The 12,633-nt window shown below is 41.2% G+C and overlaps 1 protein-coding gene across 1 annotated transcript in view; it reads left to right on the forward strand.

Moving 5' to 3' along the window:
• Positions 1-12,633, forward strand: part of dock5 (dedicator of cytokinesis 5) — a 39,443-nt gene that overhangs the window by 12,019 nt on the left and 14,791 nt on the right. The window contains exons 9-21 of the mRNA XM_035658164.1: positions 788-869; positions 1,446-1,575; positions 2,224-2,296; positions 4,794-4,936; positions 5,090-5,215; positions 5,352-5,476; positions 6,972-7,070; positions 7,291-7,363; positions 7,455-7,558; positions 7,786-7,966; positions 8,722-8,819; positions 8,942-9,065; positions 12,116-12,211. Coding sequence (XP_035514057.1) covers positions 788-869; positions 1,446-1,575; positions 2,224-2,296; positions 4,794-4,936; positions 5,090-5,215; positions 5,352-5,476; positions 6,972-7,070; positions 7,291-7,363; positions 7,455-7,558; positions 7,786-7,966; positions 8,722-8,819; positions 8,942-9,065; positions 12,116-12,211 — 1,454 coding nt within the window. The remainder of the gene's footprint in view (positions 1-787; positions 870-1,445; positions 1,576-2,223; positions 2,297-4,793; positions 4,937-5,089; positions 5,216-5,351; positions 5,477-6,971; positions 7,071-7,290; positions 7,364-7,454; positions 7,559-7,785; positions 7,967-8,721; positions 8,820-8,941; positions 9,066-12,115; positions 12,212-12,633) is intronic.

Below are 12,633 nucleotides of genomic sequence, written 5' to 3' on the forward strand. Positions count from 1 at the left end.
CTCCTAGTGCTCCTAATCGCATTTACAAGAATCCACCGGGCCTGAACGAAAACAACCAGTCAACAAAGATAGTTGATTTGTTGAGTCTCATTCCCAGGGCGTCAAATACAAATACTCTCTACTCTTTGGGACTCTGGGAATGAGACTCAACAATCAACTTTCTTCAAGCCTCCAACCCAAAGCGTCTTTATATCTTTCTCCGCTCTGATTGGTTTTTGTTCGGGCCCGGTGGTTTCCTGCAAATACCATTAAGAGCACAAAACACACAGATTATCTGTCTCATGTGCTGCTGTCAGGATGTAGTGAAGGTTTCAGCAAATATGACAAAAAGTTATTTTCATAAAACTTACCTACTGCAGCTTTAAGTACCAAGCTGAGGTTATTTGTCATTTGGGGTTCATTATGTTTTGTCAGATGATTTCAGTTGAGACCAGCAAGTCGTTTAAGTCGCTGTTACTGAAGGTTTTGTCGCATTGGCCCAAAAAATTTCAAACTCTTTGAAGATTCGCAGGGTGCAGAATTAAATTTTTGAACCCAGCAAGCAGAAAATTTTTAGACTGTGTGTTTCAAAATGTCCCCTATGAGACGGGTCTGCAGGGATAAATAAGCTCTTAGATTATTGCCATTCAAAACATGCAATCATCATAGAATTTGCTTTGGACTTTATGTGGTAAGACAGATACAATAATGCAGAGTTTTTACCTTAGTTACTTTTGTATTTTGCTATCTCTCCTGATGCCTTAGACAATGTGATATCTAACTGTGATTCTTATTTAAATTCATGCAGCGAGAACTTCCTGGTGCGTTGGGACAGTATGGGGATGCCTAAAGAAATTGAAAAACTCAACAACCTGCCAGCACTATTCACGGTAACTGAATCCCAACCCACTGACTGTATTCCCTCTGCTTTGGATTTAAGCAGTCCAAACGCTGCCTGAAATCTGTGACAAAGAAGACAATTTGTTCCTGGAACGTTCCTAATTTACTGAAAGTTTCTCTGAATGGCTCACATTCACGGCACAAATCTGAATACATTTGCCCCCATTATAATGCTGCTGTTTATGTTAATGACACAGTCAGCAGTTTCCCCCGCAAACAACTCATTGTGTTAATTGGAATGTGTGCCACCAGGAATTAGTGGTTCAGAATGTGATAAAACCAGATTCATGAGGACTCAAAGCTTATATTTACTTTCTCAAAGTCCAGACTGCTTTGACTTGAAAATATCCAGAAAAATAAATGTTTAAAGATGCTGGAAAGGTGATATGTTTGAGGGTTTTGCTGCATGCTTTCATCCTGTAATATTGGCCATCTGGTCTGCAGCTCCAGCCATATGAGTGCACACAGTAACAGGATGGTGATACGTACTGCCAGCCTTCTTTTCTATGTAATGCACCTCATCACCCGGTATGCTATATTAAATCATCTTCGTCCTTCCCGTCCAGGACCTGAGCAGCAGCGACCTGATGAGGCAGCGGCTCTTCCTGGTGTGTCAGATCATCAGAGTGGGCAGCATGGAGCTCAAAGAGGGCAAGAAACACACCGGAGGACTGAGGAGGCCGTTTGGCGTGGCCGGTGAGCTTCTGATATTTGTTTGAGCTACACAAAAGTCAATTCAACAACGAAAAAAATGCTCTGGCTGCTGCGGTTGCTTGAATAGTTCTGTCGAGGTGTAGAAATGAAAGATCCGTGTGCTAAATGAAATGGCAACACCTGCTTCATGACCTAGAAAATGCCTCCACTCTGCCTTGGCAAAGGAGTCGGTGGAAATTGGTTTAGCACCCGTCTTTTTGTTTTTGGCCAAATGATTTGTGGATTTGATGAGGAATGGTTTCCTCTGCAGTTCCAGCAAATGGACTGAAACCAGAGTCAGAAAGAGCGTTCAACTCAGAAGTCACATTATTTTTAGCCAGGAAAAAAAAAACCCAACACACTTTAGGAAAAAAAACAAAAGAGCTGCGTGGAATCAAAAGTTCAGAGGCAGGACCCTCAATCTGTTTTACTATGCTGGCTGTCTGCAATGCCAGGCAACCAGGCAACAGGTGAGTGAGATCCAGCACCTGGCTCAGGCTTCTGTTTAAAAGTAGAAAATACAGTTTGCAAAGTTGCAGTGAGGAAATTCACTTTACAAACTATTTAAACTTCCTGCTTTGCTGTTGTTTTTGCAATAACTGGGTTGCATCTGCATCCTCAACCACACTGATGTTCCCTGTGCCACTGCAGTGATGGACATTACAGACGTCGCCCATGGCAAGACAGACGATGAGGACAAACAGCACTTCATCCCTTTTCAGCAGTGAGTGTTTTGATGTTGTTGTCACACCGTTAACCGGCTCAGCCTTGTTTTGTAATGTCACACAATGGAGCACAAATAATGGGGAAGAATTGGAAGTAGGGCTTATGTTTGCTTTCTGTGTTCCATCACGTCTTTCTCAAGGATGCAGTTCAGCTTTTCCAATGTTGCATTTCAAGGACAAATTTGAAAACTTTTTGTTAGGTGCCTTTAAAGACGGCCTTCAAGGCCATGTTTTCATAGCGCCTGCACAATGGGGGGATGAGGACGATTCACAGGGATCCTAGATAGAGGAGCCCCAAAAATATCTCGACTGATTCTCGACATCTAAACCAAAATTTTTCTAAGGTTTTACTCTATTTGTCTCTTCTCGCTGTGTCACAGTTCAACCGTCTTCTTCAGGAGGTAAAGATAAAAACATGTTTTTGTTGAATAGAGAATTTGTCAGGACTCATCTGGATGATTATTTGAAACAATAAATGTGGATTTATATGACATTTTTTAACCTGAAATATATAGAATTCTTTTGCATTTTGTATCTGGAAGGACTAATTCAGACTGAAGCATAGTTTGTGTTTGCACATTTGTGTTTTTTTTCATAAGTAAAGTGAGTAAAAGTTTCCTCAATATACGTTTTTCTGCTCGTCAATATCCTCCAAATGTGTTCCTTACAAAAGACCAATTGTACCATAAAACAAGCTTTCCAGCCTTGACAAATGAATTTATATTTCATTAACACTGAGTGACTTATTTGCCACTAGTAATCATGAACTGGATAATTACAAATTAATAAAAAAAAGGTCAGGCTAAATGAATTTCCCAATGAACAATGGAAAAAGTATAAAATTGTAAGCTGGAAATAACTACTAATACAGTTTTTTTTCAGTTGCACCTTTTCTAAAACACTCCTGCAGCTCCCAATTACCACATCAATCCAGCACCACACTTAATTTGTCCTGCAAAAGGCCGTCAAAACATTAACTCATGAGTCCGAAAGAAATATCAGTGGATTCATCACTGCCCACAAAATCACACGTCCTTTTGTCATTGCTTAAAGCGTTAGTTCTGCTTCTTTGAAGTGGGTTTATATGAGGTACTTATCCATAGTCAGTGTACAGTAGACTGCGGTCAGCTGGTTTGGAGAAGCAGAAAGAGGTACCGAGACAGAAGCTAAGCTGTTATATTGCTCTCTTCAAAGCCACCAGACTCCTTTGACAAAAACCTTAATTGTACCTTGCAGAACATGGGGGTTTTTCTGGTCTATCGCTGCCTTGATCGGTCAGTTTATTTCTGCTACACTGTGACTTCCTTTCGAAAAAGGTTGTCTAACGGTGGGGTAAAGTGGTGAAAATATAACAAAAAGTTAAACTGATATTGATTCTTTTTAGGTGGCTAAAATACGAGTTATCACTGCCCCCGTTCACAGCAGGGCATCGCTAAGCTTTCATCCCGGTACTCCTAACCGCCATCTACTATAGATAATCGACTGACTACAAGTACCTCTTACAACCTCGCTTCCAAAAAATCCAAACTACCCCCTTAACTCAGACTGTCTATAAGGAACTTTGGCATTAAAGTCCACTGACATTTTGTTTCTGTAACAGTGAGCCAAACAGTGACGTCCAATATCCACTGCAGCCAACTGAATGGTATTCATCAAAACTCAAATGCCAGTTTCAACTAACAGTGTTTACCTCTATTCACTGAAACCTCCTCACAGTAACAGCATTGTAAAGAAAATACAGAGAATAAAAGCTAATAAAAGACTGTACAGTGAAGAATCATAACAATGTGAGCACTGACAGGTGAAGAGAATAACACTGATTATCTTATTATCAGCGCTCCTGTCACCGAAGGGGGATATATCAGACAGCAAGTGAACATTTTGTCCTCCAAAGTTGATGTGTTAGAAGCAGGAAAAATGGTCTCTTGTAGGGTGTTCCCAGTCTGCAGTGATCAGTACCTATTAGTACCCGTGTGGTCACACGATTAGCACATCTCTACACGTCTGAGAGTTACACAATTCATTAGAAAAGCAGTGTCATCCAATTGGGTCATCAAGCCCTCGATCAATTCAAGACATTTGTACTCATTTAAATTCTGCAAAGCAACAAGAAACACATTTCCTGTGTTGAACTGTGCATTTGAGAATTGCAGTGCTTTAAGAATCCTGATTTTCATTTGACAGATGTAACCTAACAACTATAATAACATGACAATTTTAGCTACTAATGTGTTAAATTGTGTATTTTAAAATACACACACAAGCAGTGTTATAGAGCTGAGTATGGCACTGGCACCCTGCACTAGCACTGTGTTAGTTTTCTCTGTGGTAGTCACTTGAGGTAAGTGGGGTGTGGGAAGGGATAATGGCGCATCTTGTCAAGAGATCCTGAAAGCCTCACGTTGCCTTTGCAGCTCCTCTGTCCATTTGTTTGTCACCTGTCAGAGTCGCTGGCAGCTGATTTTTCTTATTCTCGTCCCGATGCTTCTCTCCCAGGATAGCTATGGAGACCTACATCCGTCAGAGGCAGCTCATCATGTCTCCGCTCATCCCGTCTCGAGTCATAGGAGAAAACGAGCCGCTCACTGCTGTCTTCAACAAAGTCATTGCCACGCGGGAGGTCAATCACAAAGGCCAGGGTAAAATAAAGTGCTTACAGACAGCGTGTTCCCCCTGGGATTGCACAGGGTCGCTCTAAATTGACCTTTTTGTTTTGAGGGAAATAAATGATGTGTGAGGGGGTCTGCGGGGTGTGTCCGCCTCATTGAATTTCTTTACATGTTTGCTGGCAGGGCTGTTTGTGACCCTAAAGCTCCTCCCGGGGGATCTCGCCCAAGTCAGGAAGGACTACCCCCACTTTGTGGACCGCAGCACTGCTATCGTCAGGAAAATGGGCTTTCCAGAAATCATCCTCCCAGGTGGATTAAAGTCTTTGTTGCTGGGCATTTGCTCTACATACGCCACGGCTGTGTACATTGTAATTGCTTACAAAAGCGTGTGGGGGGTTCATAAATTCTCGGCACATCACCTGATCATCTGTTGTCCTTTCTCCAGGAAACGTGAGGAATGATATTTACGTGACCTTGCTGCAGGGGGAGTTTGACCGCGGTAAAAAGAAGACCCCGAAAAATGTAGAGGTCATACTGAGTGTGCATGATGATGAAGGCAATCCCGTGGAGGTAAAACACACATGTGATTGCAGCAAACTGACTCACTGTGCTATCATCTTCTTATAATAACTCTTGAAATAAAGCGGCAGTCATTAAATAATAGGCTAAAATACAGGTGTTATCAGTGATACTAATTAAGGTTCAATTCCATTCAGGTCAAACAAAGACCCTTCCTAAGCCCCGCCCCTTTTTGCTCTCTCCTCCAATAACAGTTGAGCAAGCCTTGGTCCACTTCCTCCTTTCCTGTACCTAGATATGCTACGAGTGGTTGTCTTTTCAATGTAGATTAGCCTTGTACGTAACATATCTACTTACAGGAAAGGAAGAAGTTCACCAAGGTTTGCTCAAAGGGGAAAGGGGCAGGACTTAGGAAGGGTCACATGTGCATGTTGGCTCGCTGGAAAAGCTACACTAAATGGAACAGAGCCTAAATTAGCATAACCTGTTTACCCCACTAGTTCATGTCACAATGGCTGCTGTGAAAAAGGTCTAGGCTAGCAGCAGGGCTCTTTGTATAGCAATGTCGGGCCAGCCGGACTTTGTTCCCCATAAAATTTAGTTCTGACATTAACGGTCCCCAGACGATCCGGGCTTTTCCTCTAGCTCTTCCATGAGCTTGATATTTGCGGTTTTCACTGAAACGTCTCAACAACTTTAGGGTGGACGAGATAAAACCCTGATTGTCACCCAGTTATAAGCAGTTTTCCACTCTTTATTGAAGCCGCATTTCCATCATATTCCGCCTAAATCTACATAGCTGGTGACTTTGTGGTGACTCACAGTTTTCCCCCATTGGGCGTAGCGAAGACGTTGACAGGTTAACCTGCACTTGACCCACATGTGTGCGCAGCCCCATGTTGACAGCCTTCCTAGCTTCCTCCACAGACGTTGGATAAACACCAGATTTTAGAAAATCTAGAGTTCAAAAGGTGGGACATTGTCTCAAAATGTGGGACACTGTCTCAAAATGTGGGACGCGGGACGAGGGATAAAAATGCTGTGCACACCTGGTCGCCCTGCTAATATGGGAGATGTTAAACATTTTATCTGGTAAACAGCGGCGTATTATCATTGTCATTATAAGCTTTTAAGCATTCTAGTAATTAAAATATTAAAAGCAATAAATGAGCTAGACACAATACAACCAAAAACACACACCAGTAATCAGATATACTATTAAAAAGAGATTAAAGGCACTGCTGAAATAAAATAAAAGATTGATATAAAATGATTAAATAATAAAATAAGGATACACAGGAAATATTGTTTTATAAAATATTATTTAAGTGCATTTTTAATATATACATACATAATTTTAACATTTACCTCAGTACAGGTTCAAAGAGCTTCTTTTTAACAGGTTTATGTGACTGTACTCACATTGTCTTGTATTTCTGTGATTTTGGGACCTTTTTTTCTGTCAAAGTTAATTGCAAACACATCAAATAGCACATTTATTTAGCTCCTATCGTGCTAACCGATCTCCTCCCTTCAATTTCTATAGAAAGCGATATTTCCTGGAGCGGGTTATGATGGTATCACAGAGTACAAGTCTGTAATTTACTACCAGGTGAAGCAGCCTTGTTGGAATGAAACAGTCAAGGTAAGCTCATGTCAATGACCCGAGTGTGCAGCTTCCAACACCATATCTCATGTTCTCTAATTAGTTTTTCAAATGGATTCACTGTAGCTCAATACAGTAATCCTCTAGGGAAGATATGGGCAAAGAATGTGCTACTAATACAAATCTGCCACCAGATATCTTCCATATGTATAATTCTGTATTCACACCTGCCCTGACTCCCCCCTCCCCCCAATACAAGGTGACAATTCCCATTGAAGACGTGTGCCGCTGTCACCTGAGGGTGATGTTTCGGCACCGATCCTCCCAGGACTGTGAGTGACTGCGCCCTATATGTATGACAAACGCCCACGTGTAATCCTGCTGCCATGTTAAATACATTTGATGCTCCTGTGCTTCCTTCAGCTAGGGACAAATCGGAGAAGCCCTTCGGTATGGCCTTCGTCCGGCTCATGAGAGGAGACGGGACCACGCTGGCTGACGGCAGGCACGAACTTATCGTCTATAAGGTACCGCGGCAGGATTGCGGATTTGTAGAAACTTAATTTACTTCTCTTATCTTTAAAATAAGCAGGAGATTGTTTTTTATTTAATTACACAAAAACCAGTGTCTTGAATAGCTGACAGTGGGTAGATGGATTATGCATGAGTCTCTGCTCAATCAATAAATATGAAATTAGATCTCAGTCGATCAATATGCTTCATGATTTATTCCCTGTTTTATGAATTTTCTCAGGTTGATGTGAAAAAGGCAGAGGATGCAAAGGTTTATCTCACCTTGCCAGCGACTTGGACTGAAGTGGAGGAGAAGGAGAAGCAAATGGGGAAGCAGTTCCACCATTCGGGAGTGATTCCTGTGACCAAAGACAGCTTCCAGATCGCCACGCTCACCTGTTCCACCAAACTCACTCAGAAGGGTACTGTAGGGCGCCGTTTCTATTCCTCCCCGGTCTGTGATAATTAAAAGATCCCCTGTCACAAGTTATCTTGACCGATCCCACAGCAAATGGAGGCGCAGAGCCGTCATCATTTCCTCCCCCCAGAAATTAATTAAGCCGATCTGATGTTTTGCTGATGTGTTGATGTTGATTGATGCAGATCTAATAGGGTTTATATTGAAATTTCAGCCTTTTAAGGCAATTAGCTTAACAGATTTTGTAACAGCGGAGGTGTCGCTCCGAATGAATGTAAACTCAGGGTTTCCATGCGTCCTGGAAAACCTAGTTTTCCACTCATAGAAACAACTGGAAATTGATTAAATTGTTCAAATATCCTGGAAATAATCCATGTTGTCAGATCTACGCTACAGATTGTGAACTTGCAGCGATCTTTTTGCTGTTAGTGTTAGTTTTTACCCAGTGGAAAAATGTCTTGTTGTTGTGGTTAATAAATAACATTTTCTGTAAGTATACTTAATTTGTTACCCATGTGCTGTGGTTAAAGTCATGTTATGGTTACAGGAGAGTATACAGCGGAAAAATAGGTGAATTAGGTGGAATAAAAGAGTTAAATGCATCAATACGAGGCCCACTGCTGCTGGTAGATTACATGCCCATTTATGAGCAACTCCTGTCCTGTATTGTCAAGAAAAACTCCTGGAGAATGTCCTGGAAAATGATTTCTTCAGGCGAGTGGGAACCCTGAGGCTGACATGTTCCTGGTTTCTTTGCAGTGGATTTACTAGGGCTGTTGAACTGGAGGTCCAACCCGGAAGACCTGGACCAGATTCTGAAGAGGCTGATGGAGGTTGAGGGAAGCGAGATTGTCAAAGTGAGTTCTCTTTGCCCCACGAATGTCGCGCTAAATGTTTAACATGCTGCTATATTTTATAGATGTTGCATAATGTCTTTTTAAATGGTGTTTTTGTAACCTGGTTTCTGTTTCATGTGCAGTTTCTCCAGGACACTCTTGATGCCCTGTTCAACATCATGATGGAGACCTCAGAAAAGGACACCTATGATACCCTGGTGTTCGATGCCTTGGTTAGTCTGTTTCCAGGGCATAGTGCCAATGGGTGATGGCATTACATTACACATACATGTACATATACAGTATAGAAATATATATATATATATATTTATATATATTAGGGATGCACAATAATATATGTATACAAAATAAATTTTTATTATTTTGATTTAATTTATTATTTATTTTGATAGTACGAAGCTAACATTGCTTTCATTGACTTAAAGCAGCATTATGTAAGATTTGGTATTCGTTGATATGGCAACCCCAGTTTCAATCCCAATATGGACAGCTGTACATTTGGTATGATTACGTTACTTAAGAAGGACAAGTCGCTGCCAAAACCCTCGCCAACGACTGAAAGTCTGTACGAAATTTACTCTTGTCCAACTTAGCTTTCTAAGTCGGCCTCATCCCAGGCCTAAAAGCGTCCTCCTCCTGGCAGTCGAAGCTCCTATGCTAACAGTGTAAACACCAGCTCGATCCCAGTCCCGGGTGTCCAGGGTACTATGCTAAGCTAACTAGCTAACAGCAGCTACATTTGGCAGCAGTTACTTTACTGTCCATTGGGAAACTCTGTTAATCACAAAGATTTGAGGCGGAGCAGTCAGAGGACGTCGGAGGGAAAACCAGAAAACATTTTAATTTCTTTTATTGGCCATGGATGCAGGTCATTATTGGTATCGATTGAAAAAGATCCATATTGTGAAGCCCTAATATTCCTAATATATATAAATATATATGTTTTTTCCTCTGGGTCCTTCACAACAAAAGTCACTAGTTCAACACTTTTAAGGTGCCAGTACACGCCTCCCTCCACATCTTTCCGACGTTGTCATTTCTGAAACAGACAATACGAATACATTTGCACCCACAGTGATTGGGCAGGTGTGCGGTGGCGAGGAAGGTTTGAACTTCACTCTCACTAGCTCTCTTGTAAGAGTTCATCTGGAAAAACAGATAGATGAATAAAATTAAATGAATAAACCAACATCAGTTTGATTGATATTCCCCTAAGTGCACGATAAAAAAAACATGATTTATGGAGATGAGAAAAAGAAGATATCAAAACAACCCAACACCAGTTTAATTGATATTCCCTGGGTTGCAAACAAAAAAAACGTAGGAAAATAAATATAAACAGAGATATCTGTTTTTGCCAATTAACCCTATGCTTGTGTCACTTTTTATGTGCATAACTGAATGCAGCAATGTGACTGCCTTCCAGCAGCGACTGTATGGAAATGTATGCTGTTACACACATATTTAACTATTTTGCTCCCCTCTATAACGGCCGGGTTTTAACCCCGCCTTCGAGTGCGAGACAAACAACACGTTGTACAAACTAGTTCTTTTCTGTAACTATATGCAGCTCTGATATGGCATCAGGAGAGTGAACAGCAGACAGTGAAATCAGTTGGATAAAAACAGCAACAATCTATTACATGCATTCACTATTTCCTGTAAATCCCTGAGGGGGAAGGTCATTTGAATCCAGAGCGGGAATGGTGGACTCTGCCACTTTAAGGTCCAGTGTGTAACATTATAGGGAGGATCTATAGGCAGAAATGGAATATTAATACTTCATGCTACATGAAAATAAGTGATTTTTTAGGTTACCGTTTTTATCTACAGAGAGAGGCATAGATATAGAAACGTAGACACTGCGTTCTCGATTTGACACGCATCTGCGTGGTCGCCATATTGCGGAGGTCAGATCAGCTAGTTAACAATACTGAGAGATTCAGACTTCAAAATTGACTGTAACTCGCTTGATTCTGAATTTTTGTGAATTTGTTATAATCGGGAGAATTGAAGCTGATACTGGCTACTTGTTGGAATTCATTCAGTCACTGGGGGCGGAGCTAATCAGCTCAAAAAACAGTCAAGAGAAACTTTTACGTGAAAAATATTTAAAACAGGCACTGATAGCAAAAAAAAGCACTGCTAAGTCAGAGAAGCACCAGAATAAGTAAAAATAACATACATGTGATAACTTGTGTGTGTGTGTGTGAGAGAGAGGAGGAGAGAGACTGAGAGGAGAGAGAGAGGAGAACGAGAGAGAGAGAGAGAGAGAGTGAGAGAGGAGTGAGAGAGAGAGTTGAGCTGGTGCATAAAGATCAATCAACAGATTACAGATTACTGTCTAACCAGGAAACTGTGGGCAGGGGTGAAAGAAATTACGTCAGGTTGAATTATTTTATCCTCTGGACAAAACTCCACATTTCACAACAAAACAAGGCAACCAGCGCTTTATAAACAATATATTAATAAGATATTAGTTATAGAAATCATACATTTTTGGAGAAACTGGGAGAAGGAGATAATTCTAAATAATTATATACTAGAGCCCTGCATGTCCCAGTGGAAGTTGTCGGCTATTCAGTAAGGTTAACTTTTTGGCATAGAGCAGATCTGCCTCCGCAGCTGAATAAATTCCAACATTTCTCCAACTTTCTCAATTTATAACAAACAAAATTCATGAAAATTGGTTCAGATGAAAGCAAGTTACAGTGGATTCTTGTAGTGAAAGTCTGCAATCCCTTAGTTTATTGTTAACTGGACCTCGAAATATGGCGACCACGCAGGGGCATACACGCAGCGTTCAGAGAGGTATCTGTGTTCTGTTCTTCCTCTTCTACAGAGTCCGCCATTTGAAGCGATTTGTTATATACAGTAGCCAAGAACGGACAAAACGAAACCTTGGCTCTAGATTTTCTTTCAATCTTCCGAGTTTGCAATCCTGCAGCTTTGCACTAGATGCCACTAAATCCTAACATTGTCCTTTAATCAGTGAATACAAAATATCAAATAATGGCTCTGATTTTGTTTCCCTCCCTATTATAAACCAGTGTTCATAAATCCACCTTATTGGGCGACATCAAATTCCCCAGCACTTCACCCCAGTCCTGGAAACTACAGTCAACAAGCACTTCAGTTGCCACTTTGGCTTACTTTTGAGTCTACCGTTCTTTATTCCCACCTTGATTGCTTACGCCCTTCACGCTGTTTATTTTTAGTGTTGCGTTTTCTTTCACGCCCACGGCCCAAATTACCAGCCGCCCTTTATGCTCCTGACGTAATCTCACTCATTCTAGGGAAGCTAACCAGGGTCCCAACTACTACGATGGGCCACGTGGAAGAGCCCGTCCCTGGACCGAAGAGGCTCTACATCGGCACTCAAAGCTCTCCAAGTACCTGTTCAGGTTTATTGTACAGTCCCGGGTCCTCTATCTCAGGTACATAAGATCCATTTTCACTGTCATATTTTAAAGGATGAAATACTTGTTGATATAAAACGCCTGTTTGATTCCCAGATTCACGGGAACAGCGAGGATGGGGGACGCTTTCTTCAACTCATTCGACCTTTTTTCCTAGTCTTTCACACTCTTCATGGACATAACGCTGGCCGAGGGAGTGAAGATAAAAGTACGCTGGAGGAAGGAAGAGTTGATGTTGTTTGGTGGGCTGTTTGTTAGATTTATTTTATATTTCATCAATTATAAAAATATATTTTTCGCATGAATTATCCAAAAAACATAGCTATTTATAAAGATTGTGCTTTATAATTTGTCCCACGTGTAATAATCAGTAATTCCTGCTGTGAACTATTGTA

The sequence above is a fragment of the Morone saxatilis genome, unplaced genomic scaffold (assembly GCF_004916995.1).
Source record: "Morone saxatilis isolate NCDOM2014 unplaced genomic scaffold, NCSU_SB_2.0 Contig16, whole genome shotgun sequence".
In the NCBI taxonomy this organism is placed as follows: Eukaryota; Metazoa; Chordata; class Actinopteri; family Moronidae; genus Morone; species Morone saxatilis.